This window comes from Oryzias latipes, chromosome 23 (assembly GCF_053564925.1).
Source record: "Oryzias latipes strain Hd-rR chromosome 23, Olatipes_Hd-rR_3.1".
Classification (NCBI taxonomy): Eukaryota; Metazoa; Chordata; class Actinopteri; order Beloniformes; family Adrianichthyidae; genus Oryzias; species Oryzias latipes.
In genome coordinates this window covers 2,287,501-2,311,441 of record NC_136259.1, presented here as the reverse complement: position 1 = coordinate 2,311,441, position 23,941 = coordinate 2,287,501, and the positions used below count along the sequence as shown (strand labels likewise).

At 44.1% G+C, this 23,941-nt stretch overlaps 2 protein-coding genes and 1 long non-coding RNA gene across 5 annotated transcripts in view; 1 reads left to right on the top strand and 2 right to left on the bottom strand.

The window, feature by feature from the left end:
• The window catches only part of etv6 (ETS variant transcription factor 6), a 41,524-nt gene that overhangs the window by 4,586 nt on the left and 12,997 nt on the right, over nucleotides 1-23,941 (top strand). The window contains exon 2 of one of the 3 annotated variants that reach the window (XM_023952219.2): nucleotides 8,034-8,163. The exons of 1 other annotated variant lie outside the window; for it this stretch is intronic. In XM_023952219.2, the coding sequence (XP_023807987.1) occupies nucleotides 8,034-8,163 (130 nt within the window). The remainder of the gene's footprint in view (nucleotides 1-8,033; nucleotides 8,164-23,941) is intronic. One more of the 3 variants, XM_023952220.2, reaches the window with a different exon arrangement.
• LOC111946913 (uncharacterized) lies at nucleotides 19,322-21,715 on the bottom strand. The gene has a single exon (XM_078941756.1). It carries the CDS (start codon nucleotides 21,588-21,590, stop codon nucleotides 20,883-20,885), a length of 708 nt encoding a protein of 235 aa, XP_078797882.1. The 5' UTR covers nucleotides 21,591-21,715; the 3' UTR covers nucleotides 19,322-20,882.
• On the bottom strand, nucleotides 19,322-21,818 carry LOC144989381 (uncharacterized). The gene is made up of 2 exons (XR_013653526.1): nucleotides 21,724-21,818; nucleotides 19,322-19,753 (listed from the first exon to the last, which is right to left on the bottom strand). It is a non-coding gene; the product is annotated as an uncharacterized LOC144989381 (long non-coding RNA).

Here is a 23,941-nt window from a genome sequence, read left to right as displayed (position 1 = left end):
TTATTGCTTGGCTTCCACAGGAAATTCCTGGTACATGCTGTCGGTGCGCCGGTCTCAGCGTCTGAGCAGTGACAGCAGGCTGAAAGCAGAGACAAGAATGTTAGACAGCTTTATTTCCTCAAGTTGCTCTGCTTTCATTTGCAGGAAAGAGCCAGTCCTCAAGTAACACCTGCAAATAGTAAAACCTTAGCAAATGATTGCTCTGCCTATTCTCGCTAAGCTAAGTTCACGGCGTCAACGTGCATTCTAGCCACCACTTTCAATGAAAAGATTATGTAAACATGTAAATCCAACTGTCGGACCTCATTCTATCACACATAGCTACACACATTTTTAAGGACGTTTTTGGGTTCTACGTACCAAACACACGTCCATTGAACACGGCTTTAAAGTTGAACCAGTTGAACTTTGACCAATCAGGGACTCGCATGTGGTAATGACGAATGGATTGCATCCTTTACACAGAAGGGCCAACCGTTTGAAAATTGATCAAGGAGGAGAAACTAACGATTGCGGTTTGTGTCCGACTGAAAATTATACCAAGCCTTTCATGTATTAGAATGGAGCTGTGAAAGAATTACCTGGAGCAACATTTGGACCGTTTTGACATTTGGAAGCTTCTTCCAACTGTGAATACCGTAATTTCCGGATTACAAGACGCTACTTTTGTCACACGCTTTCAAGCCTGTGGTTTATTCAAGGATGCGGCTAATTTATGCATTTTTTTTAACGGCCGCTAGGGGCGCTATAGCAGATAGGGTCAGAGTGAGTCAAAGGGAATGAAGTTTAATGTAAATTCCCGCTTTTAGAATGAATAGCATTAAACAGATACTCACAGAACAGATACCCACAGGAAATTCAATGAGAACAGTAGACTGTTCAAGCTATCAGTCATCTGAGCTGTCACTCATATAACTGACTACAATGGAATCTATCCATGGACCATACACCTCTTGACTCTGAACTTTCTCAGGAGGAGCCTATGAGAGAAGCTGTAAGCGTAATTTCGTTTCTGGCATCAAGTCCATTTATTTTGACACACCCATAAGCAGCCAAACAGCACGGACGTCACTTCTGCTCTTAGACCCGTCAGTCATAGTGCAACAAAAAGAAACATCCATGCTCACATCCCATGGGTGTAACAATCCTTTGCTGCTGTTACACCCAACGTGCACGTGACCGCCACTACAATATGACGCAGCTTTCAAGTTCAAAGCAATCGTTAAAGCATTGTAAAAAAATCCACCATCACCAACGGGTTTGGAAAAGCCGGTCTGCTGCGAGACGGAGAGGACAGCGCAAGCTCAGGAGAGAATTTACCTCAGAGTGACACTGACAATAACGAAGGCGAGACTGAGGGAGAGTGTGTGAATATCTGACTCTATTCCGATCCCACACTGAGGAGAAAGACTTCTATGTTTTCAGTGCAAAGGAGGAAGATGTAGAAAGCTCTCAGGGACTATTACGTCCATGTTTTTTTAACCAGCCCTGTTAGCGCTCTGTTACGGTGTGTCAGTGTAGTGGAAGATAACTTCCAGCGCACGCACAGCGCTTGCCTCTGCGCAGAGGCGCCTGCGCACCTATAAGTCGTTGCTGCTCTCAGTGGCTTTTACCGGTATGTTTTTTTAACCAGCCCTGTTACTACCATATTGCTGCCGTGTTACTGCCGTGTCACAGTCACTGTTTAGAAAGAAAAGTTCAGGTATATTATTACAACTTTGAACACTCTTCTTGTACCGTCTTTCTTTGTAAATATATCATGTGTTGAACCTTTCCGGCGATCACTTTTTTTCTTTCTTTCCTCTCCGCCGAAGGCGGATCTTCCTTCGGTTGTTCACTTCCCCGTTTGGACTCCCAGAGCCTCCAGAGTGGGTTAACAAAGAATCATTCATCTTTTTCTGGGGGAAACCTTTTATTAAAGTTCTCTTTAACTCTGTATAACAAACGTAAACACCCCCCCCCAACACACTTTCGCTGCTCTTATTGTCACTCGCTGCACGCACTCCCTCCTCCTTACACACATGCGCGCGGTTTTGTGGGGAATCGTGGGTGTAATGTTCCACACCATGACTGAGGGGGCTGTGAGCAGAAGCGACATCCATGCTGTTTGGCTGTTTGTGAGTGTGTTCAAGTAAGTAAGTTATAATACTGGAAAGGGGAATATGCAATTAGCAGTTCCTTCTTCATCTCTAAGACTGTTGAAGTTGTCCAGAATGTACACTACAACATGTTCAAACAATGTGTTTAAACGTGGGCGCATGCGGTTAATAGACAGGTTTGGTTTGTGTGTGTATAAAATAGTTAATCCTTTTAAAAAGGGAGCAGTTTGTTATCAGGTGCGCTCTACAGCCCGGAATTTACGGTACATGCGCTAGTATCAGGTGCTCTGGGAACACCACATGCTCAACACGTAATTAGCAATATACTCCTATCAGTAGTTTCAAACAATCTTAAGATTTGGTTTTTACAAACTCAATCAAGTCAAAGGTGTGGTCAAACCCTATTTTGCCCCTTCTGGGATAGTGCAATTTCTTCTCAACGTCTAGCCTTATCTGGTGTAATGTAACAAGACATCTAATTATAAATTCTTCTTTTATGTTTATAAAAAAACATGGCGAATCATTTACCAAAAGCATTTCCAGAAATCCATAAAGGTGAGTAAATATGGATATTTGGAACAACTATAGACAACTCCTGCATAGTGGTATTAGAGTTGGTGCAATGCAGGCAAAGTGGGCGAACCAAACACCTGACCTGCAGTCAATGATGCAAACTGTTTAGCAATCATTTCATTTCAGCTGCCAGCCATGTTTCGATTGGCAATATTCAGCGTTGTGTACTTATTTTGAAACAAAAGGCTGACAAATGTTGTGTTTTATTCTGTAACTGCCTTGTTGGCGCTGGAGAAGGTTCAGTGTTTTTCTATCATGGTACTATGAAGCTTTTCTACTATTCAGGAGACACGTTCTATGAGTGTCAACTTTGAAACGGTGCTGACTCGACTGTTTCCTAGCAATAAGTGGGCTCCGTGTCCATCTAGGTTTTCCATAATTCAACATGACATATATTTTTACAATCCCAAATTGCACAGTGGTAAATAATCAGACCATTGTTTAATTGTTGTAAATATTTTATGGCTACATTTCTACAATATCACTATTTTAGGTTGTTTTTGAGTTTTGCCAAAATTCTGACATTTGCATGCATTCCAATATTTCATCTCGTGCAAAAAAGCTCGTATTTCGAGTAAGTAAGCAACATTAACCCATTTTTTCATTTTAGTTCATGAGGATTAGAGCCATGGTTGGGATTATTTGTTTGATATTTTTGATTTTGGCCAGAAGAATCCAACCATGGAAGTACTGCTTCCTCTACAAAAGCACTCTAAAGAGATGCACGAGTATGCGTCATGCTTTCTGATGGTCACATGGTTTTTATTTAATAAAAAAGTTGGCAGGATAAAACCTCTGCAAAGGGTTTGCAGTGGTGAAGTTTTTATCTAACAAATCTGATGGAGGCTGGACATAAATGATGGAATTATGAGCTTCGTGGCTCTAATGTCATAATTGGACTGAAGAAAAAGTAAAACCACAAAGTACAAAGTTGCCGGATAAACAAATAAAATGACATCCCCTCCGCTGACAGAATGTATAGGAAGGATTTCCTGATTTCTCCCTATGTTTATATAAAATCATTTTTGATTTGACTTGAAAACAGGTTTTTCCTAAATGCAGCCATCTGTAAATCAGGTCTACACTTGGGATGCAATGATGCACTTTCATCACGATTTGGTTCAAACTTCATTTTTGAGTCGTGTTTTTGTTTCAGTTCGATATCTGATTTGTGTATTACAAAAAAACAACCACAAAAACTCAGAAAAATCCTTTTATTTTACTAATATGCAAATAGCAATGAAGAAAAACCTTTCAGTTGGCTTCTAATGAGGCTGGTGTAATTTGATAAAACAAATGATAAACTCTTCTTAAATTTGGCGCAATACGTGTTTGCCTCAATGTAAACATACTGCTATGCATTATGGACGCAACGATTCACTTTTGACATGAGTCGGTTCAATGGCGTAACACACTGTTAATTTTTGGTTAGGAATAGTGCTAATCCTAGTTTACATGCACATTAAGTTCTCGCATCATTATGTCATTAATATGTTGTAAGTATTTCATGTCTTTAACACAAACTCTAAACTTCTTTAAGCAAAAACAGGACGTGAAATCTACTTCTTCTGATTTATATTGCAAACTTTTAATAAAAGCTGCTTTTCTTTCCAAAGGAAACCTCTGACCTGTCGATAGTGAAGCTAAACACCAGAGTTGGCTGCAGACCCTTGCTGTCATTATCTGATAGAAACTTTCTTGTGGTAACACATCTGTGTCTGCGGTTTCAGTTTTTCTGTCTTCAACTCAGCAGTTTACATCTTGGCTAAAAACTAGAGGGCGGATTCGCTGTGCGACCTGCTGTCCTGTGACAACCGTCTGTCATCTTAAAGACTTAATTTGGATTAAGTAGGTGAGCTCTTGCCATTAAACATCGAAGAATATTTTGAAAATGGGCCTTTTGTCTCAAGCTGCCAAACCACAGTAATTTAAGGTAAACTTTAAATTTACAGAAAATAAGGAAAAGATGTATTTCTGTTTTACAGCTTATCAAAAAGTACAAACGGTACCAAAGAGATTTGTTTTGTTAAGCTGAACTTTCAAATAACTGTTCTTGAAATGTTGGTGCTACTTCTAATAATCCGTGGACTTCAACTATAACCAGCTAGTGCTGGCTTAGTTTTAGTCATTTTCTGTCTCAAAATTTGTTGCGAGATTGCTTAACACAAATTAAAGTAATCTTTGTTTAAGGTCAGTTATCCCAGTTTATGACTAATTAATGCCTTGGTCGCATGCACCCGAACGGGGGTGGACCCTATGGGTGCTACAGGTTTTTGGGTTGTTCAGGCCCGTAGAAGGTTGTAGAGAGGAGCGGCTGCATCTTAACGTGAGGGCAGGTGTGTCTAACAGCTCCTGTGAGGCACCTTAAGGGGCGTCATGAAAATGGGACGTAAATTGTTATGCATGTGGCAAGTGTATCATGAAGTACTCGTAAGGGTAATGTGAGAATTGATTGTTGTTATTTGCTCTACATCCTCTTTAGGGTGCTAGAGGGTTTGTGCGATTTGGCTCATCTAGTCCATATACATTTTGTAGATTAAACCCATACTGGGGTCCGGAAAGCCTGACTGAGGGCTGTCCGGTCTCTGTATATCTGGAGCAAGAGCTTGGTTCACATAGCCGGCAGTGAGTCGGACCTGTTCCCGGTCCACGTTGGACTCCAGCAGGGCTGCCCTTTATCGCCAGTTCTGTTCATAGTCTTTATGGACTTTTCTTCTTTTCTAGGAACAGCCAGGGGCCGGAGGGGTTCTGGTTTGGGGACCCCAGGACTTCCTCTCTGGTCTGTGCAGATGATGTTGTCTTGTTGGCCTCATTGAGCCAGGACCTCCAGCGTGCATTAGGGCAGTTTGCGGCAGAGTGTGAAGGGATGAGGGTCATCACCGCTAAATCTGAGGCCATGGTTCTTGACCGGAGAACGGTAGTTTGCCCTTTTTTGGTGGGTGGAGTGTCCCTGCCCCAGGTGGAGGAGTTTAAATATCTTTGGGTCTTGTTCACGAGTGAGGGAAGACCAGAGCGTGAGATTGACAGGCGGATCGGAGCAGCGTCCGTAGTTCTTCTTTTATTTATATAGCCCAAATTCACAACAACAGTCGTCTCGATGGGCTTCGTATCGGTAATTGAAAAAGTAAAACATAAAATCAAAAGGATCATGAATACATAGAATTCAATAGGAAAATACTAAATTGAACTAACAAACTGACTAAACTAAACTGGACATCCCTGCCCATAGACCCCCCTTCGCGGGGAATTATAATTGCACCTAAAGCATTTTTCTCTGACAAGGTACAGTAACGTGCACCCTGGTACGGGTACTCTAGGTTTTTGGGTTGCCCAGGCCCGTACACGGTCGTAGAGGAGCAGCAGCATCTTTCAGATGTATCTTAAAGTTACCTTGAGAATTGTTGTGAATGGAACGTACCATTGTTGTGAGCGTAGTAATTGTATCATAAAGTATCCATAATGGGGGATATGCATACCTATAACATACAGGTGATGCTATTGGTGTCCTTAAACAAACTGCCCCAATGGCTAGGTCTGTTGGAGGAAATCAGACACCGGTATGGGTGGGGCGCAAGGAGCACGCATTTATCCTGTAAACAGCACTTACGGAGGGCAGTCTGCAGGATTTGGAACATTTGACCCTCCGTACTCCATCCCTACTCTACTCTTGCATGTTATATAAGTGTTTGGTACGACCTGTCGCCTCCACCATGTCCTAGAAAGAAATGTGCATGAAAGTTTCCACAAACGGGAGCACTAAGTGGTCTACGATCATAAAGACGGATCAAAAATTAAAGTTGCATTATTTTAAAATGTTATTTTTGAAAGATCTTTATTTTTTCTCATGTGAGTGGAAACTAGCAAAACAATTCGATTTCTCCACGATTCGGTTCCAACATTGATTTCTGGGTCACGGTTTTGTTTTTGGTTCGATTTATGATTTGTTTATTACAAAAAAACAACAACAAAAACTTAAAAATTCATAATTTTAAATTTGGTTTTGAGGAAGTAACAAAAAACCTTTCAGCTGGCTTCTGCTAAGCCTGGTGTAAAGTCAAAACAATAAATTGTATCGCTAAACTTTAGCATGTCACATGTTGGACACTTCCAACGTAAACATACTGGTCAGCAGTCGGGATGCATCGATTCACTTTCTTTACATTTCAGTTCCATGGCGTAACACACAGTTGGGTTTTAAACTGAGAATTCTAGCATCACTAGTGGAAACATTGTGAAATCATTTAGGTTTAGTGAGTGAGTGGACCGCAAACGGCCAAAGTTCAGGTTGAAGTTTGTCGTCTTGAACCTTTTTGTGCTTTAGTTTGGGAGTCTGATGCTACACTCTGGCCATTTCACTGTAGAACGTTACGTTCGATACATTAGAGCTAGAATTTAACATCTCAAGATTTTCCATTAATAGAAATGCTTTGTAAAGAGTTTCATGTTTTCTAGCCTTTTGTGGAGTGTGTAGATGTGTGTGTGTGTGTGTGTGTGTTTGTGTGGGTGAATGGGACTGTGACTGTAAAGCCCTTTGGGTCTTTAGTAGTTGCTCTATAAAAGTAGTAATCTCTATAAAAGTATACGCTACCTACCATTCAGTATGAATCCATCAAAGAACTTGGAAAAAGGCTTTTTGCAGCCTAATTACAAACAGCTAATAATATGCATAATGTTGTATATATTGTTGATGTCAGCTCAGTTAAAATTCTGAATTGATGGACGGCTTTGCTTCGATAAAAACCGCTACTTTGTCAGCTTAATAAACATCTCAGAGCGAGTCTCCAGGAAAGTCTCTGGCTATGTCCAGATTCCCCCCCAATGACTAAAAAACTGTATAGAACGCGACTATCTAGAGCCCTAGACTTCAGAGATCAATTCTGTCACCAAGCTCACTACTACGTCAAATACGACGTCACGATTTGCTGAAGTAAAAGCCTTATGAATACCAACTTTTAGGAATTCTCTGTGTTCTGAGGAAAACTTGGATGATTTATGAAAAGTATTTAAAATTCTTTTTTTTTAAGTGTAAAAAATAGTTCAAACACAATGCATTGTGGTCTATAGTCGCCAATCTAGGGAGCATCGATGCACACTAGTATTTCGGAGAGACTTCTGGGACTTTTTGGAATCGTAGATTCTTACAGCTCTACGAAAAGGTACCAAAAAGTAGCGAGTACTGAAGGAATTTGGACTCAATTTCTGCTGCCTTCCCAGAATGCTGCTGTCCCTCATCAGGACTCCTCTTTGTACCTGCTGTGATAGGTGTTGGGGGTGGGTGGGGGTGGGGGCTGTTTGGGTTCAGGGCCGGTGCACGGTGGAGCTTTGTGAGCCAACGCTTTCTATCTCTGTGTCTATTCATAGCAGGAGAGGAGCTCTTTCAGTCCTTCCGCGAACACGCTGCCAAACTCCACTTCCTCCCCCATCCATGCCCCCGCCGCCAGGCCAGCCAGCCGAATGGAGGACAAGCCTGCCAGGCTGCCGGCGCACCTGCGTGAGTCCCACACAGTCGCACAATGACACAAATGAGCACGACTCCTCCACACATCTATCCCTCCGTCTCTACTGCAACAGCTGGGATCCGGGAAGTCGGACCTGGACATCAACCTGTCTGTGCAGGTGTTTCGGGGGAAAAATATTTGGTTGCTGTGGTCGAGGGTTCTGACGGCTCAGGACTGCGTGTGTCGTGCGATCAAAGTGATAATGTTGAGATGCGACGCCTCAATACTCAAAAGCCATCACGTCCGGTTAGGTCAGGGCAAAAAAAAAAGCTGCCATTATCCCTGCATGAGCGCCGGGCCCTCCATGCTGCTCCTCTGAGCCGGGAGGCGCTGGAGCGAATCCCAGGTCAGACGTCCCGGTCGATTCCAGTGGAGCAGAACTGACGGAGCGAGTGCATGAATGGAACCCAGCAGAATGAAATGGACCAATTCGGAGCAAAACCTAGAACACTTGTAGTTTATTCTGTTAAGTATACTAGACCATGTATATGTAGTGTAGGAAGTATACTGACTTAATACTTCTTCAGACTAAATTGGAACATTTTAAGTTTACAAAATACAGATAGTATATAAAAAGTAAACTTCAAGTAGACTACCTCACTTTAAGTATAGACTACTTTACTTGTAGTACACTTAAGGGAGGGTAAAACAAGCAGACCATCTTAGCGTGCTTTTGTTGACTCACTATTTATATTAAAATTCTAATCTCTGGAATTTTTTTTCACTCTTTAGTTTTAAAATATTCCTGATTCATTTCAATAATTGAAGAACATTTCAATAGAAATAGTGTTTTTGGTGTTTTTAACACGTCTTTGCGGTTTTTTTCTGATAATGGAGGACATTTATCAAAGAAAATTAGGATTAAAACTGCATTTCATAGGATTTCTTTATTCAAATCACTGTGAATCAGGAGCCGACGAAAAGGATTTTATTTGTGACTTGGAAAATATGCTGGGCGGGGCCACAAGCTTTCAACTCTGATGGATCCACCGTCAGACCAACAGATTCATGAACGTCTTTGTTTTCCTGGTCTGAGCTGGAATCTGGATCAGAACTGGATCACTCTGATATCGTTGCCATTTCTGCTGCACCGCTAATGTTAGGCTGGGGGGTGTGAGAATGTAAACAAAGGGATGATGGGAAGTTGGGACGGGCTCACTCGGCGCCAACAGTCCCGCCCACAACTCATTAGGTGAATTTCTAATGAACTACTGCCGCTCTGCAGAAACTATGTCCTAGAAAACGACACAGGTTTCTTGATTTTCTCTAAAAACTGCATCATCATCATCATTAAAAGTATTTCTAAAAAATACTCTAAAGATGATCAGAGTGGGACTTTAAACTGTTTTGGGCCTCGTGCCTCCAGAATAAAAAGGCTGTAAAAGGAAGTCAGAAAACCGTAGTCAGGTTAGCGCTGCTTTGTGCGTGGAAATGCTGAGTCATATTAAGTAAGAGTAAGAAAGTCTCTCAGCACACACAGCTGTTGACCTCGACTCCAGCATCATGTTTTCAGAGAACAAACGGGGAACCTCCGGCTTCAATAAGCTCATTCAGTGTTCAGGCTCCAAAACCTTTTCATTCTTGGTTCAAATAAGAGCAAAAGGTATTCTAATGTGGCTGAAATCCCTCATCATTTGGGGAAAAGGAATGAAGTTTGCACTTCAAGCATCCAAGGAGGCGGGGCTGAGGCTGGGGAGGCGGGGTTAGGCCAGCAGATGGACTAACCAATCAAAGAGAGGCCTGGAGCTCCTCCATCTGCACGCCTATCAGCATCCTAAGTGTTGGATTTATGTATCTTTACCTCCTCACAAGCGTGAAGTTGTGTTTTTTTGTTTTTGTGCCGGGCTTTGGGCGCGGCTCCGGCTCAGGCAGCCGCACCGGCTTAAGCTGGATGAGACGAACAGGAAACTCCCTCTGCACACTTCCTCTTCTGCATTGTTGCAGAAAAAGGAAGAAGCCCGAACAGGTCCGTGTCGAGTTTCCTGCCGAGTAAACCGACGGGTCAGTCCACATCCGCCGACATGCGGAAGTCCCGCTGTGTTTGGATCAGGCGTCAGGCGCAGTTCCTCTCACACCTCTGCCTTGCTCACAGGCAGGTCAGGACCGTGTCATCGCCGCGCTCTCCTCACCTGCTCCTGTGCTCGCCGTCTGACACGGCGTGTGGGGGTGGAGGGGGGAGAGGAGGAGGAGGAGGAGAGGAGTGAGAAAGGAGACAGAAAGAAAAAGAATGAGGGAGGAAATTGCAGTGTGGGCAGAAATCCGCCTTCTCCATTTCCTGGGGAGGAAGTGGATTAGATGGGAGTGAGCCGCAGCCTGCTCCTCACGCTCAAGAATTCTGTTTAACCCGTCACCGAGACCCGGCTGAAAAACAACCCCGACCCAGCGAGGCGGCATTCAAAAACACCTTTTGACCCTTTTTTTTGCCTCTTCAGTTTTCAAACATAAATGGTCAAACTGCCACAGATGAGATGCTTTATGAAGAAAAGAGGGTGGGTCCCATTATTCATATCATATTAATGTATTAAACTTTATATCATTAAGAAGGTTTAGGATTTTTCATTTTCAGCTTCCCTACTGTTTTATTTAAAACAAGCATCTACTTTGACGTTAGCAGATCCATTCCATCCATTTTGTTGCTCTATCCCGTTCGCGGTCCCGGGGTTGTCAGATCCTAACCCGACCGAGTTGAGCGAAGGCACAGCACACCCTGGACAGGTCGCCTGGCCATCGCATGGCCACACAACTACACACCCACACACAGGCACATGTCTGTGATGTCATGTCATGTCTGAAACAGGAATAACGGTCAGGTATGTATTGATCAGTATTAATGGCCGACATGGTGTCCGTGGAAGCCTGAACCGTTCAACGCCAAGCAGAGGATGGTTGCTTTCGCGAAACGTCTGTTAATTTCCGATAATTTCTGATTAATGAACAGCTTATCCCGTTTATACCATGGTCTCTTACAAAAGAAACAAATATCCAATCAATGTTTTGTACTTTATACTTGCTTTTTTGTGGGTTTAAATAGCTATTTCACAAAAAACGGACTAACTGATGAGTAGTTCGGCATAAGTTCAGCAGGTACGTAGATCGGTAGTAGTTCGGCAGATCTGTGCGACCTGCCGAACTACTACCGAACTGGACTGCAGCGGCAAAAGACATTGATATCTATGCTGATGATCACGATTTGTTGAATAAAGCATCAGTTCAGAGAGAAAGTTCTCCTCTTACCGCTTGTTTTTGTCCAAATGATGAAGCTAAAGTTTGTTTTAAAGAAACCAGCGCAGTGATACAGAACATTTAAGATATACCACCGGAACTACTTTTTCAGGCGTGCAATATCACTTTTTAATCCACACCCAGCAGCCAATCAGAATCGAGTATTCACCCTGACTCTGGTATGATATGGGATAATTTAGAGTTATTCAGTCGTTTATGTTCTTACATTTTTGCAATGGAATAAAACAAATCAATTTAAGGGAACAACGGAGACACACTGATATCTTGTCCAACAATCCCCCCACCATTCACTCAAATAACCGCCTGAATGAGGAAATAATTGGCTGATTTTGGTTTTGTTGAAGCTCATGTCAACCATGAATCCATTTCAGGAGCCAGTTTTTGTGCTGAGACTGTTTTTCAAAGGTTATCCCGCCGATCCCCAAGTGTGCGACTCGACACAACTTCTGCAGGGGCGCCGTCAAATGCCCGTTTAGTTTTGTCAGCCAGACTTTCAGCAAATTGCGGGTTTGCTAGACAACACAGACGGCCAGCGTTCATTGGTTTTGGTCAATCAGAGAGACGACAGCAGAAGCGCCGCCACACTTGGAGCGTTTCCGAGCGAAGAAACGAGTCGAGAAACGAGGATATGGTCTTATTGCACAACAAAGGTGTGTGAAAAACAGTAGCAAAAGTGATAGTCGACACGGTAGAAAAATCCTCCTGAATTATTTAAAAAAATCCATGTCCATGGAAACAAGACTGGCTGGTTTCCTTGTTGTGTGCGTGTGTGTGTGTTTGTGCGTGCGTGTGTGTGTGTCGGCGTGCACGGACTCACAGCTGGGTTTGCATGAAGCATGCTTGCATGAGTGGGTGGATGAGTGTGAGTGAATATTGTGTCTGCAAAGCTTGCCGAAGGTAGTGTAGGTGTATTGTGTGTTTTTTTCTCTCCCTGTTTTTGTGTGTGTGTTCGCCAGTGTACATGGCTACGACCCCCTCCTTACCCAGCTTCCCCTCTTTTATGGCATATGACTGTGAAGGAACAAGTGTTTAAAAGCCTGCGTGTTTAGTCTTTCTGAGGGGAAATTTCCTGCCCCTGGAAGCAGCTCTTGTCCTCAGGAATTTCCTGAGTGGGCAGACGGCGCTTCCTGAATAAATGTTGTTGTTGTGCGTACATGTTTGTGCGTATGTGTGCGTTTCTCCGCCTCTGAAAGGGAAACTGTTCACACACTGAGCTGAACGCAGCCCCCTTTTTCTTCCTGTTGGCGACACACTCCACATGGTCTTTCTAATGTGTGTGTGTGTGTGTGTGTGTGTCACAAACCCCTCAAGCAAAGACGGTGTGTTGAAAGTGCTCTTCCTCTTGTTTCCAGTTAAATTCCTTGTGCCTCCTTCTTTAATCTTTCTGCATTTTTTTTTATCTTTCTGCATTTTAAAGCAGCTTCCTGTCACACAGGAAGTGAATTTTATTTGTTTAAAAAAATGACAGTTGGTGGTGGCTTTTGCAAAGCAGACCACCAGGAGAGAGTGGATCTTTAAAAAAAACCAGACACTTTGGATACTTGGAATTGCATTTTTCCAGAGTTAGACCTCTGCCAGTGTTGCTCGGTATTTAGGGAAGCTTTTGTCTGAAACACTTTGAAGGTGTTTTGCTGTTTGAATCCATGGATGATAGGGAGTCCTGATGGATGATAGGGAGTCCTGATGGATGATAGGGAGTCCTGATGGATGATAGGGAGTCCTGATGGATGATAGGGGGTCCTGATGGATGATAGGGGGTCCTGCATGAGGACCGTCCAGCCAACCGATTGACCAACTGATTGACAGGTTGTGGCTCAGCCATCTACAACCACACTGAAATCCAACCTGGGGGGTATTCCAGAAAGCAGGCTCTGCTAGCTCCCACGGTAAATTTGAGGCTAAGGAAGTTGATAACCTCAGTTTTCGGTTCCAGAAATGGAGGTATGTTTCAGGGTATGCGTAGTTGCCATAGCAACTCATGCTCTGAACATAACCTGGTGTGGAGCAGGTTTAGTTGAAGGTTAGTTTGTTTTCAGAGAGGTGAAGCAGCATGGCGTGTCCATTTGAAGATGATTTAGTGGATGAAGAAGCTCAGATAATATTTTTTCCACCGTGAGAGGGTGATAAGACCACATATGGATGTTGGAAAGATAAACTTTATACTTTGATCTAACTTAATAATTTGCTTCAGTTAACATAAATCATTTTTTTGTTAAGTCAGCTTAAAAATAACACGTAGTTATCAGACACTTATTTTACCTTAATTTAAGTCATTCAATTACGTAGGTGTAACTTTGGTGCTGCTGTTAGAAGGAATTCTCCTCCGTTCTCAGCCTGGATTTCAAAATATTCCGAGGAATGAGCTCTTGTCATTTCCAGTGTTTTTGTAGAGTTCCATGTGGAGGGGCCAGAAAAGACAAAAGCCTTATAAAGTGTTGTTGCAAAGCACAAAGCAAGGTTTGCCTTGTGTTGTTGTCACTTTGTTGTGTCTTTTGGTTTCACTCCATAAATGCTGCCACTCCTTGTTGTGTTATGAAGTTGTTTCCTTGTTTACCTCCTAGTTTTCTGTGTTGTTGTTTTAAACTTGGTGGTGACTCATCAGTCCTCCTGGTGTACTTTTTTTATTGGATAAGGGTCCCAATGGGGGGGCTGCACTGTGGTGTAGCGGTTAGCACAGTGCCTCACAGAAAGACAGGGTTCAAATCCCAGCTGGGGCCTTTCTGTGTGGAGTTTGCGTGTTCTTCTCCTTCATGTGGGAGTTCTGTCTGGGGACTCCGGTTTCCTTCTGCCTTTCAAAATAAAGCTTCATAGGTTAGTTGAAAACTCTAAATGGTTCTTAGGTGTGGATGTGAAGTTAAGATTTGCGTGTCGGAGCGTCTAGTTTCAATGTTGAGTCAAAGTACAGAGATCTGAGTATCGGCTGGTTGTGGATGCAGCGCGTTTCAGGCATCGTCCAGAGCTCAAATATCTAAACTTTGGTGAAGAAGACGCATTCCGTCAACCAATCAGGGACTCAGCTTTAGCTATCAGTGGGTGGAGTCCAAAATCAACATGGAGGAGAATTTAATTATTCTCCTCTTGAACTTTATGATATTTATCCTATTTGCATCGAGACAATAATAAAAAGAATCCTCTAATTCTATTCTTATTTTTCCCTCCAAAGACTAATGTGGGACGGCAAATGATCAAAGTGGGTCACAGACACACAGAAGTAGCGCTGAAAGCGCCGTCATTCAGACGCGGTTCCTGCAGCAGATGGTGAAGCTCGCCGTTCTGGGAGAACCTCTGAATGATGTCATGAACCCAGACATGGAGACGTGATTACCGATTCTTTTTTAGAACTCTGCAAAATAACTGAACCTGATCTCTCAGCACCATCCGTGTCTTCCATGTAATGTAAATGAGATGTACAGACAGTGAGGCTAAATACTTTGGACAGTAGCTCCTCCCACACGCATCTGTAGCATCAGGTTTATGAAAACATCTTCGAACAAGCGTTGAGGTTGTTGAGAGAGACGTGATTTGATATGTAAACCAGGTTGGATGCGAGTGTGTGGATGTGTGGCCCTGCAACTGACCTGCATCCTGTCCAGGTTCGACCTCCACATCATAGTTGGGATAGGCTCCAGCAGCCTCGTGTCCCCAAAAGGGATTCAGCAGGTTCAGAAAATGAACGGATGAATCCCAGTTGAAAACGAGGCGGATTGCAAACCGTATGATTGAATCTGTTAAACTTATGTCCAGCCTACCACGGACGGTAGAAAGGTAGACAACCCCGGGTCTCTGTACCGACCCGTGAGGGACCCGTTTCTGATACTTCAGTGTATTAGAAGTTCTGTAGAGACATTTATGTAACAACGATAATAATAATGGATTGGATTTATCTAAACTCTTCCAGTTTATACGTTCAAAGTTCTAACAATATGTCCATATTCATACTTGGTGATGGTAACTACTGATGGAGCCACAGCTGCCCCTGGGGCATCAGCAGTTACCATCACCTGGGGCAGACTGACAGAGGCGTGGCTGCCAGTTGGCGCCTACGGCCCCTTTGAACATCGCCGGGACATTCATGCACATTCACACACCAGTGGAGCCACACTAGAGGCAGGGGGGGGGTGAAGTGTCTTGCCCAAGGACACAACGGCGGTTGACTGTGGGGAGCGGGGATCGAACCTGCCGACTCTTGGACCATTGGAACACCCGCTCAGCCGCACAAGACTTAGTATTTCACCACAGACGAAGTGTTTGAGTTGTGTCCTCTGTTATTTATACCAACGGTAGTCGCTCTGAATACGGAAGACAAACCAAAAGAAAGTTTAATGAAGGGTTTGAAGCAGGAATGTTGGCTAAAACATGGAGGTTGTTGCTCTGTTCGTTCATCAATGAAGCTTTTCCATTTGCAGTTTTATTTTATGATGTGAGGAACACAACGGTTCTCCAACAGTATTTAAACCAGATCCTGCTCTTCACCTTCACGGACAAAAGGTTCTGAGAGGTTTCTGGACAAGCAGAGGCATTTTTGAAATAGAAAAAAAAGCCTTTGAAGTGTGTTTATTAAAAAATAAATAAAAAGAGAGGTGGGAGGTAAAAAAAAGTTGGCCCCAGAACAAAAAGAAGAGTGGCAGTTGAAACTGAATTCAGGAACTCGTCTACAAGAGCCGGCTTGCTTCTGCGCTCACCAGCCAGCTACCGAAAACAGGTCGCGTTGCTTCCTGGCCATAAAAGCCGCGTGTGATTGATGATCTGTTTCATGTTTGTTTTGACTGGATGGAGTCCAGTTCAGCCGGACGGAGACGAGCACGTGCACGCCGCTGGAGGAAGCGGAGGATGTACGGTGGAGGGGATTCTTTTGATGGAAAAGCAAAAGTGTGGATGTAGGCGGGGTTTTGTTCCTCCTAACAGGGAATCAATGTGCTGAAAGAGGCGCACAAAGCGAGCGGCGAGGAACAGTGCTGGCGGCTAAGTGAGAAAATGTGTCTCTTTCATACACGCATGTCCCTTCGTCGGGGTGTCAGAAGGTCGCGGCTCACCCCCCTCCTTCCTCCTCCTCCTCCTCCTCAGTGTGCTGAAAGAAAAAGCTTTCCTCGATTGAGACAGCAAGACCAACATCCGCCCACTGAGGGAAAAGGCAAACATTTACCGAGGAGCCGGCGGACTGAGCTCTGTTTTTCTGTGCAAACGTTCTGCTTTCCTAGCTGCACTTCTTTCAGGTGTGGATTGACTTGGGCAGCATAAGCCAGGTTACATGCACACGAAACATTTCTATTTCTAGTCAGCAGACTTTTGCAGGTCCCCTTGGGTTCACTTGTAGATTTCTTCTTTCTGTTTTTTCTTTTTGAAGCATTTATCCTCCGTTTATTGATCCGTTTAAATCTGCAGATATATGAGCCAAACCCACGGGAACAGAGGTCATGAACTCTAGACACAAGGCCCAGGCTAGCACTGTGCATCAAAGAAAACTACACTTTCATGCTTGTGTCGTCCAAACGGAGGGGAAAAATGGTTCTGTTGCTAGTTTGAGCAGTTCAACAGACAGAAAATGGCGTTTTTGGTGTTTTAAAATGTTCTTGTTGCATTTTTCTGATGAGAATATAGATAAAGAAAATTAAACTTAAATGGCGTTTCTGATTATTTCTTTAGTCATATTGCTGTGAACCAGGAGCAGACAAAAAAATGCTCTTTGAAAAGAACCCTATTTGTGACGTACAAACTAGATCTCCCCGCTCCATTCTGACGGATTCACTTGTAGACGACTAGATCTATGTATTGTACGTCTTTGTTTTCCTGGTATCTGGATCTAAACCGTACGGCCGGATAGCGCCAATATCGCTCGCCACTTTTGTTGCACCGCTAATATTAGGTTGGAGGTGTGGCGGGCTGTAAGCTAGCAGGAGAGAATTTAAATAGGATGATGGGAAGTGGGGACGGGCTTACTCCACGCCAACAGTCCCGCCCACAACTCAGAGGTTCAACACAATCATGACTAAAAGACCGCTGGGAACGCTTTGACATTAGATGATCGGAGTGGGATTTCAACTAATTAAGAACACGTGTTACCCAAAATAAATGAGGAAACCAACAAGAACACGTATGCAGAGATTTCTTAATGGTTGCATTTCTTAAGTCAATGTCTCATTAAATCACATATCCCTGTTTTCTGATATTTTATTGTAACTTTTTGAAACATTTAAATTGATTCACTTCTATAAGGTTTTTTTTTTCCTAAACCAAAAAACAAATTAGCTTTTTGTATTTATTGACAATTAGACATATTAAAGTCAGAAGCTTCTAATGGCATCTGATGGGAGTTTCACTTCCTATTATGACTCAAAACTCCTCATATCTGCAATTTGGTTCCAGTTTTTAGAAAGTGGTGACGCAGTCGGATGAGTTGACACAAAATTCCGATGTCTGGAAATGACTACAAGTCAATGTTTGACCTTTTCACCTCAGACTTTGTTCAAAACATTATTTTTTTTCACTAATTGGATAGGGAAGTCCAACGTCTCCTTCGCTAAATCGCGGTTGACCCGTCGGGATCTTGCGCAATTCTTTTAGAGCACTTTCAAATGTGTTTTTTGTTTTACAGCAGGTTCTGGATCCTGATTGGTTGTTAACCTTGTCAATCAATCTCTTCTATGCCGCGTCTCCTGTACAGGCGCGGTTCAGCGTCTACATAAATTTTCAATTGTGATCAGATCTACAGTACTGGACTTTTTTTTCTCTCTAAAGGTTTAAACCCTGAGAGTTTAAACAAGAGACAGAAGTGTGAAAATGTTCATGTCTGTAGAGTTGTGTAGAAAGTGTGTAACGGGGGTTTACAGCCTGAAATCCTGCTTCCTCATCCCGGGTTATTTTTAGAACATAACATCTACGACTAACGAGGGAACACGGCAACAGGATTTAGTTCATGTGACTAAATAAAATGTAACTTAAACAGGATGCAAATATGTATAAAGGTGTGAGGTTTTGGCAGTCCAACAATGACATTTGGACCCTTCAGAGATTTAAATGTGAATGATTGAGCCTCACTGATAACAGGACGGTTCTTAGAAGTAACAGCTGCCACACAGGAATGGACGGGTTCTGTTTACAGTGCAGGTCGACGAGTTAATGATTGTCTTATCGTAGTGTTAACAGAGAAACTACACAGAAGGATTTAAGTCAATGGGGCTGTACATCTTTAACAATTGCTTAATGCTATACCCACGCTGGATAAATCAAGACAAAGGAAAAAGTGGTTTTCACTAAAAAAAGACGATTGTTTCAGGCAGCAAGCAGGATCTGTTCTCAGTTTTGCTTGATTCTGGGTTTAGGGTTTCATCCAGGACTCTGTTCTGTCTACAGCAGGTAATAAACACCCGTCACAGATTTGTTTGTGTTGGAAAAGGCCTCACTAAGATGGGGCTTCCCGCTCTGCTCCACATGCCTTCCGGATGCAGGAAACAGCTCTGTCGCATCAGACCGGGAGCTGTTTGTCCTGAAAGTTTGGAGTTCAGTGTGACGTGACGTACACATCAGGCTGTGACGCGCCTGTGCCAACGCGCTAAACGGGACATTCCTGAACGCGCTTTTAGCCTGCGGCGTTCACAGCGGACTGTCGCTGCCCGGTACGCACGCATGGACTCGCAGTTGGAAGAGGTTCGGTGACAAATGTGGAAGTGGTGTAAAATCTCGCTCCAGGTTTTTTCTTTAGCAACTCGATTCCGACGCATGAAAGACTCTAGATTTTGGCCGGACCCAAACCCCAATTATTCATTTCCCCTTCAGGATTAATGTTCAAATGGTTGGTACTTGGAAAAGACGTCATTCAGATGTCAGTACCAAGTCCAAATCCCTGATTCTGTTTTATAGAAAACAAACACATTTTGCATAACTAGTGATTCAGACTCAACAAACTGGAACTTTATATAAAAAATGCATGTAATTGCTTTTCAAATAATAGCTTTACAAGAAAAGAATTCATAGATTTGATCGTTCAAAATGTAAGTGGAGATGGATTTTTTTACACAGCTATAATAACAAATACATCAATAAACATGAAAATAATAAAACTGAAGTTGTAGATTGAATTATTGACTTGCGTTGAGTTGTTTGTAAGCAGACAGAACGACCCAATAAAATGTCCAATCTCATCGTTTTTACTCCCACAGTCTGGGTTTGTCATCCTAAGTCATGTGGGACTACCTGCTGGTATTTCTCGCTGAGGTTTCTAACCACGAAACAAACCGGGAGACCTATAAGAAGCAGAGATTTGTTCAGAACCGAGCCTCAGTTAGCAGCGGGTCAGACCTCTTTACCTCGTCTGACTGGGACAGGACGTCCACGGCTTCTGTCCTGCAACAAAGAAACAAGACACCAGTGATCTCATCCTCTTCTTCCTTTCATTCATCTCCAGCGCTTTAGAGTTGCCCTGGCAACTTGAGCCCGGCGTGCACGTTAGCGAGCATTAGCGGGGGCCCGAGAAACCACAGAGTGAAAATGATGTGTCATCAGAGAGGCTCAGGAGCCCACGGCTTCCTCAAGGGTTTGGGATCTTGCTGAGCGTGACGCTCGACGCTTTTACCCGTCCTCCAAGACAACTCTCATGAACGCTGTAAACCTGAGATTGACACGGATTTCCGCCTCGCAAGGAAATGGTTTCCTTGATCGGGACGGACAAACCTATAAACTACAGTCCAGTCATGCAGATTTCTGCTCTATCCCCATTAGTTACCCAGAGCAGAATGGCCGTGTTTCTCCTTCCATCCTGTGTTTTTTCCTATCCTATCACTGGACACATCGCATCTAGAAGAGATTTTGAAGCAGCAACTTTCCTTTCATTGAAAGAGAGTCTACTTTGACAAGAGTAGTTCTGGATTTTGTCCTGTAAAACTAAGAAACCTAAAGTGAAATCCAATTTTACCTGTAAACAAGAGCAAATCTGTCCATCCATTTCAATGGGTCCTGTGGCTTCACCTTTGATTGGTTTTGAGCCGATCCTGATTCTGTTTGCCAGCTTTTACTTTGAATTGTTGGGCTACACCATTGACTGCATATGAGGATTGGACCAAGTCGTCACCCGTAGAAAAAGTCGTACAATTACTAGAATAAAGTCGTTCTGAGAAAAAAGGTTAGAAAAATTGCGAAAAAAGTCATAAAATTATAAGAAAAATAGATTTGTAAAATTATCATGATAAAAATAGACACAAAAAACAACACAAACAAGAAAGAGAGTCTGTGATAAAATGATAATTTCATAAGTTAAAGATTGAGAAGTATAAAGTCTGTCTCCCGTTTAGGACGATGTGTTTTCTCGTGGCTAGGATAGGCTCCAACCTTTTCTCCATATTTTTACGGTTTTATTCTCGTGAATGTTTTTTTTTTCTAATGGTGGCCCTAATACCTTAAGATCGGAAAACTGAACTGCTGATTTTTTTAATAGATTATTTATTTATAGATTATGCTTTATTTGGATTCTGGTTTTTCATGGCAACAACAGTAAATTGATAAATTCAGATAATAAAGAGTTTCTCTGTGAATCTAGAAGTGGGCAGAGAAGCAGAAGCTGTGTGAGCGGATGCAGGGGTGGAATAAAGAAAGAGCGGCAGCAGCTAGAGCGGCAGCAGCTAGAGCGGCAGCAGCTAGAGCGGCAGCAGCTAGAGCGGCAGCAGCTAGAACTGCAGCAGCTAGAACTGCAGCAGCTAGAGCGGCAGCAGCTAGAGCGGCAGCAGCTAGAGCGGCAGCAGCTAGAGCAGCAGCTAAAGCAGCAGCTAGAGCTGCAGCAGCTAAGGCGGCAGCGGCTAGAGCTGCAGCGGCTAGAGCTGCAGCGGCTAAGGCGGCAGCAGCTAAAGCTGCAGCAGCAAGAGCTGCAGCAGCTAAGGCGGCAGCAGCTAGAGCTGCAGCGGCCAGAGCTGCAGCGGCTAGAGCTGCAGCGGCTAGAGCTGCAGCGGCTAAGGCGGCAGCAGCTAAGGCGGCAGCAGCTAGAGCGGCAGCAGCTAGAGCAGCAGCTAGAGCAGCAGCTAGAGCAGCAGCAGCTAGAGCGGCAGCAGCTAGAGCAGCAGCTAGAGCTGCAGAACCTAAGGCGGCAGCAGCTAGAGCTGCAGCAGCAGCAGCTAAGGCAGCAGCCTGGTGTCCAGCTCTGGGAACTCTGAGGCTCTGCTTCGGTTTCTGTTTCCCTTCCTTCCTCTTTCATGCTTTTGTTTGGTCCTCTTGCTGTTTCATCGCCTTCGTTTGTCTTTTTTTCTCCTTATCCTCCACTTTCGCCACACTTTCTACTTTCCCTTTCTCTTCCTCGCTGCTGCTCTGCTCCTGCTCTCTAACCTTACCGCAGGAAGTTTCCGGTTCCAAACGAAGCCCACGCTGGTTTGCTTCCTGCCCAAGCGCGTTGTGAGAGGCATTCGCCTGCCCCCCCCCCCCCCCCCCCCCCTCCCACCGGCTGCTCCTCCGGCGCCACTTCCTCCTTCGAGGTCCGTGCAGATGGTCGAAGCCGGCAGACCGGATCTGGGAGAAGGGTTTTTGGCAGGGCAGCTTGTCTCCACAGCCCTGGAGCGAGCTCGCCGCAGCCGTGACCTCGTGACCCCAGGTTGCACTTCTGCCCGCCGCGGCGTCCCCACAGTGAGCCACTAGAGGCGAATGAGCAGCTGCTGCTGAAGCACAGATGGCGGCTCCATTCAATATGGATGAAGCCGGAGAGGAAGTCTGTCCCGGTGGACCCCAAACAAAGTCCAGCTTCATACTCAGGTGGACAACTCGTGTCCGTGCAGAAAGCCTTTGTTTGTGTTTATCTGCACTGGTGTGTAAAAACTGCTGCATCCCGTTCCCCAACGCTGTCTGCGGACGAACTGGGGGGTCAGAGCCCCCGCCTGAGTGCGAAGCAGCTTCAGATAACCTTCATCCTCTCTGGCTTATCACCTTCCTCACACCTCCGTCTGAAGACTTCAGGAGGCAGCAAACTGAGAATCTGGAAAGGTTCCATATCACATCGATTGCTGAAAACTTCCTTTGTTTGACATGAGTTTGTGCTGGGGGGGGGGTGCGAGCACGCCTCCCACCAGTCTGGTGACACGTGAACATTGGCAGCTAAAGATAACGGCTGTCAGAGTCCTGGAGGAAGCGCTGGAGGCCGTCCGATAAGTCGTTGTGCTCCGTGGGGGTGGTGGTGGTGGTGGGGGGGGGGTACACTATGAGACCCACCTGTGTGGTTTTGGGTTTGAAAACATGAACCTGGACCAAACTGTAGATCACTGCAACACAAGCAGGTATGAGGCGGCGTCAGGATCCATGTTATGTAAACCATTGACTGTATATGAGGACTGGACTGAGTGACTCCTCCCCCCTCATGTTCTAAACAGGAAGTGTCTGCTGGTTCCAGGAAGCCAAAATTCAAAATAATCATTCCTGCTCTGATTACATTTTTTTTAAACTTGTTCTTAATAATCTTCTTTTTTTTGTAGTGGAAGTTAATCAAGTTATCAACTGACCAATCAGAGGCCTCGTTTGGTTTAGATAGATGGATCTTTATTGTCATACGTGCAATGAAATTAAAACTGCCTTATAGTCAGTGCAGCATTCATACATTTAACAAAAACTTACTGCTAAAATAATACGTAAAACTACATAAAAAGTATTTTTATTTGATTAACTATCAGAATTTCTTCACTACTTGCAATTTAGTCCACTAGATACGGCGTTAATCGCGTTTTCAGTCCTGAATCTACAATCCCAAAATCCAGTGCAGTAGAATTTTCCCAGAAGTAAATGGGAAATGTACACACTTGTGTAGACATGTACACACTTGTGTAGACATGTACACACTTGTGTAGAAATGTACACACTTGTGTAGACATATACACACTTCTGTAGAAATGTACACACTTGTGTAGACATGTACACACTTGTGTAGAAATGTACACACTTGTGTAGAAATGTTCACACTTGTGTAGACATGTACACCCTTTACAGTCACAAACCCATTCACACACTGTCATGGCCGAACGCTGCCGCCAACCTTCCACCAGAGAGGAGGTGGGGTTCAGCGTCTTGCCCAAGGGCACTTCGACGGGCAAGCTGGGAATCGAACCTGTGAACTTCTGATCGATGGTCGACCGCCCTACTGCTGCATCACAGCCGCCCCAGAAGTCTCTGCTACAAACCAGCGTGCGTTGATGCTCACTGGATTGGCGAGCATGGACCACAATGCATTGCATTTGAAGGATTTAGTTAGTTTTACAAACCATCCAGGTTTTAATCTTCAGAAGTAGATTCCTGGTAAAATGCTGGTGTTTATTAGGTTTTACTTCAGGAAATCGGTGACGCCGTATTTTGTGTTCTGAAAACAAAAGTGGTCCCGGTCCGACTCTTCCCCCCCCCCCCCCCCCCCCCCCACACACACACACAGCTTTCTCTCTCTCTCCTTTTTCTCATCTCCACTGCTGTTCTGGTAATCACTCCCTCCGTTTGGCTTTTATCTTCCTCAATATCCTTTTTACTGCCTGCACCTCCTTCCTTCTTTCCTTCCTTCCTTCCTCCCTCCTCCCCCACCTC

Bases quoted from the DNA above. Each gene is read 5' to 3' on its own strand.
- LOC111946913 (XM_078941756.1), bottom strand. From the start codon at position 21,590: ATGAAAGAGGAAGGAAGGGAAACAGAAACCGAAGCAGAGCCTCAGAGT.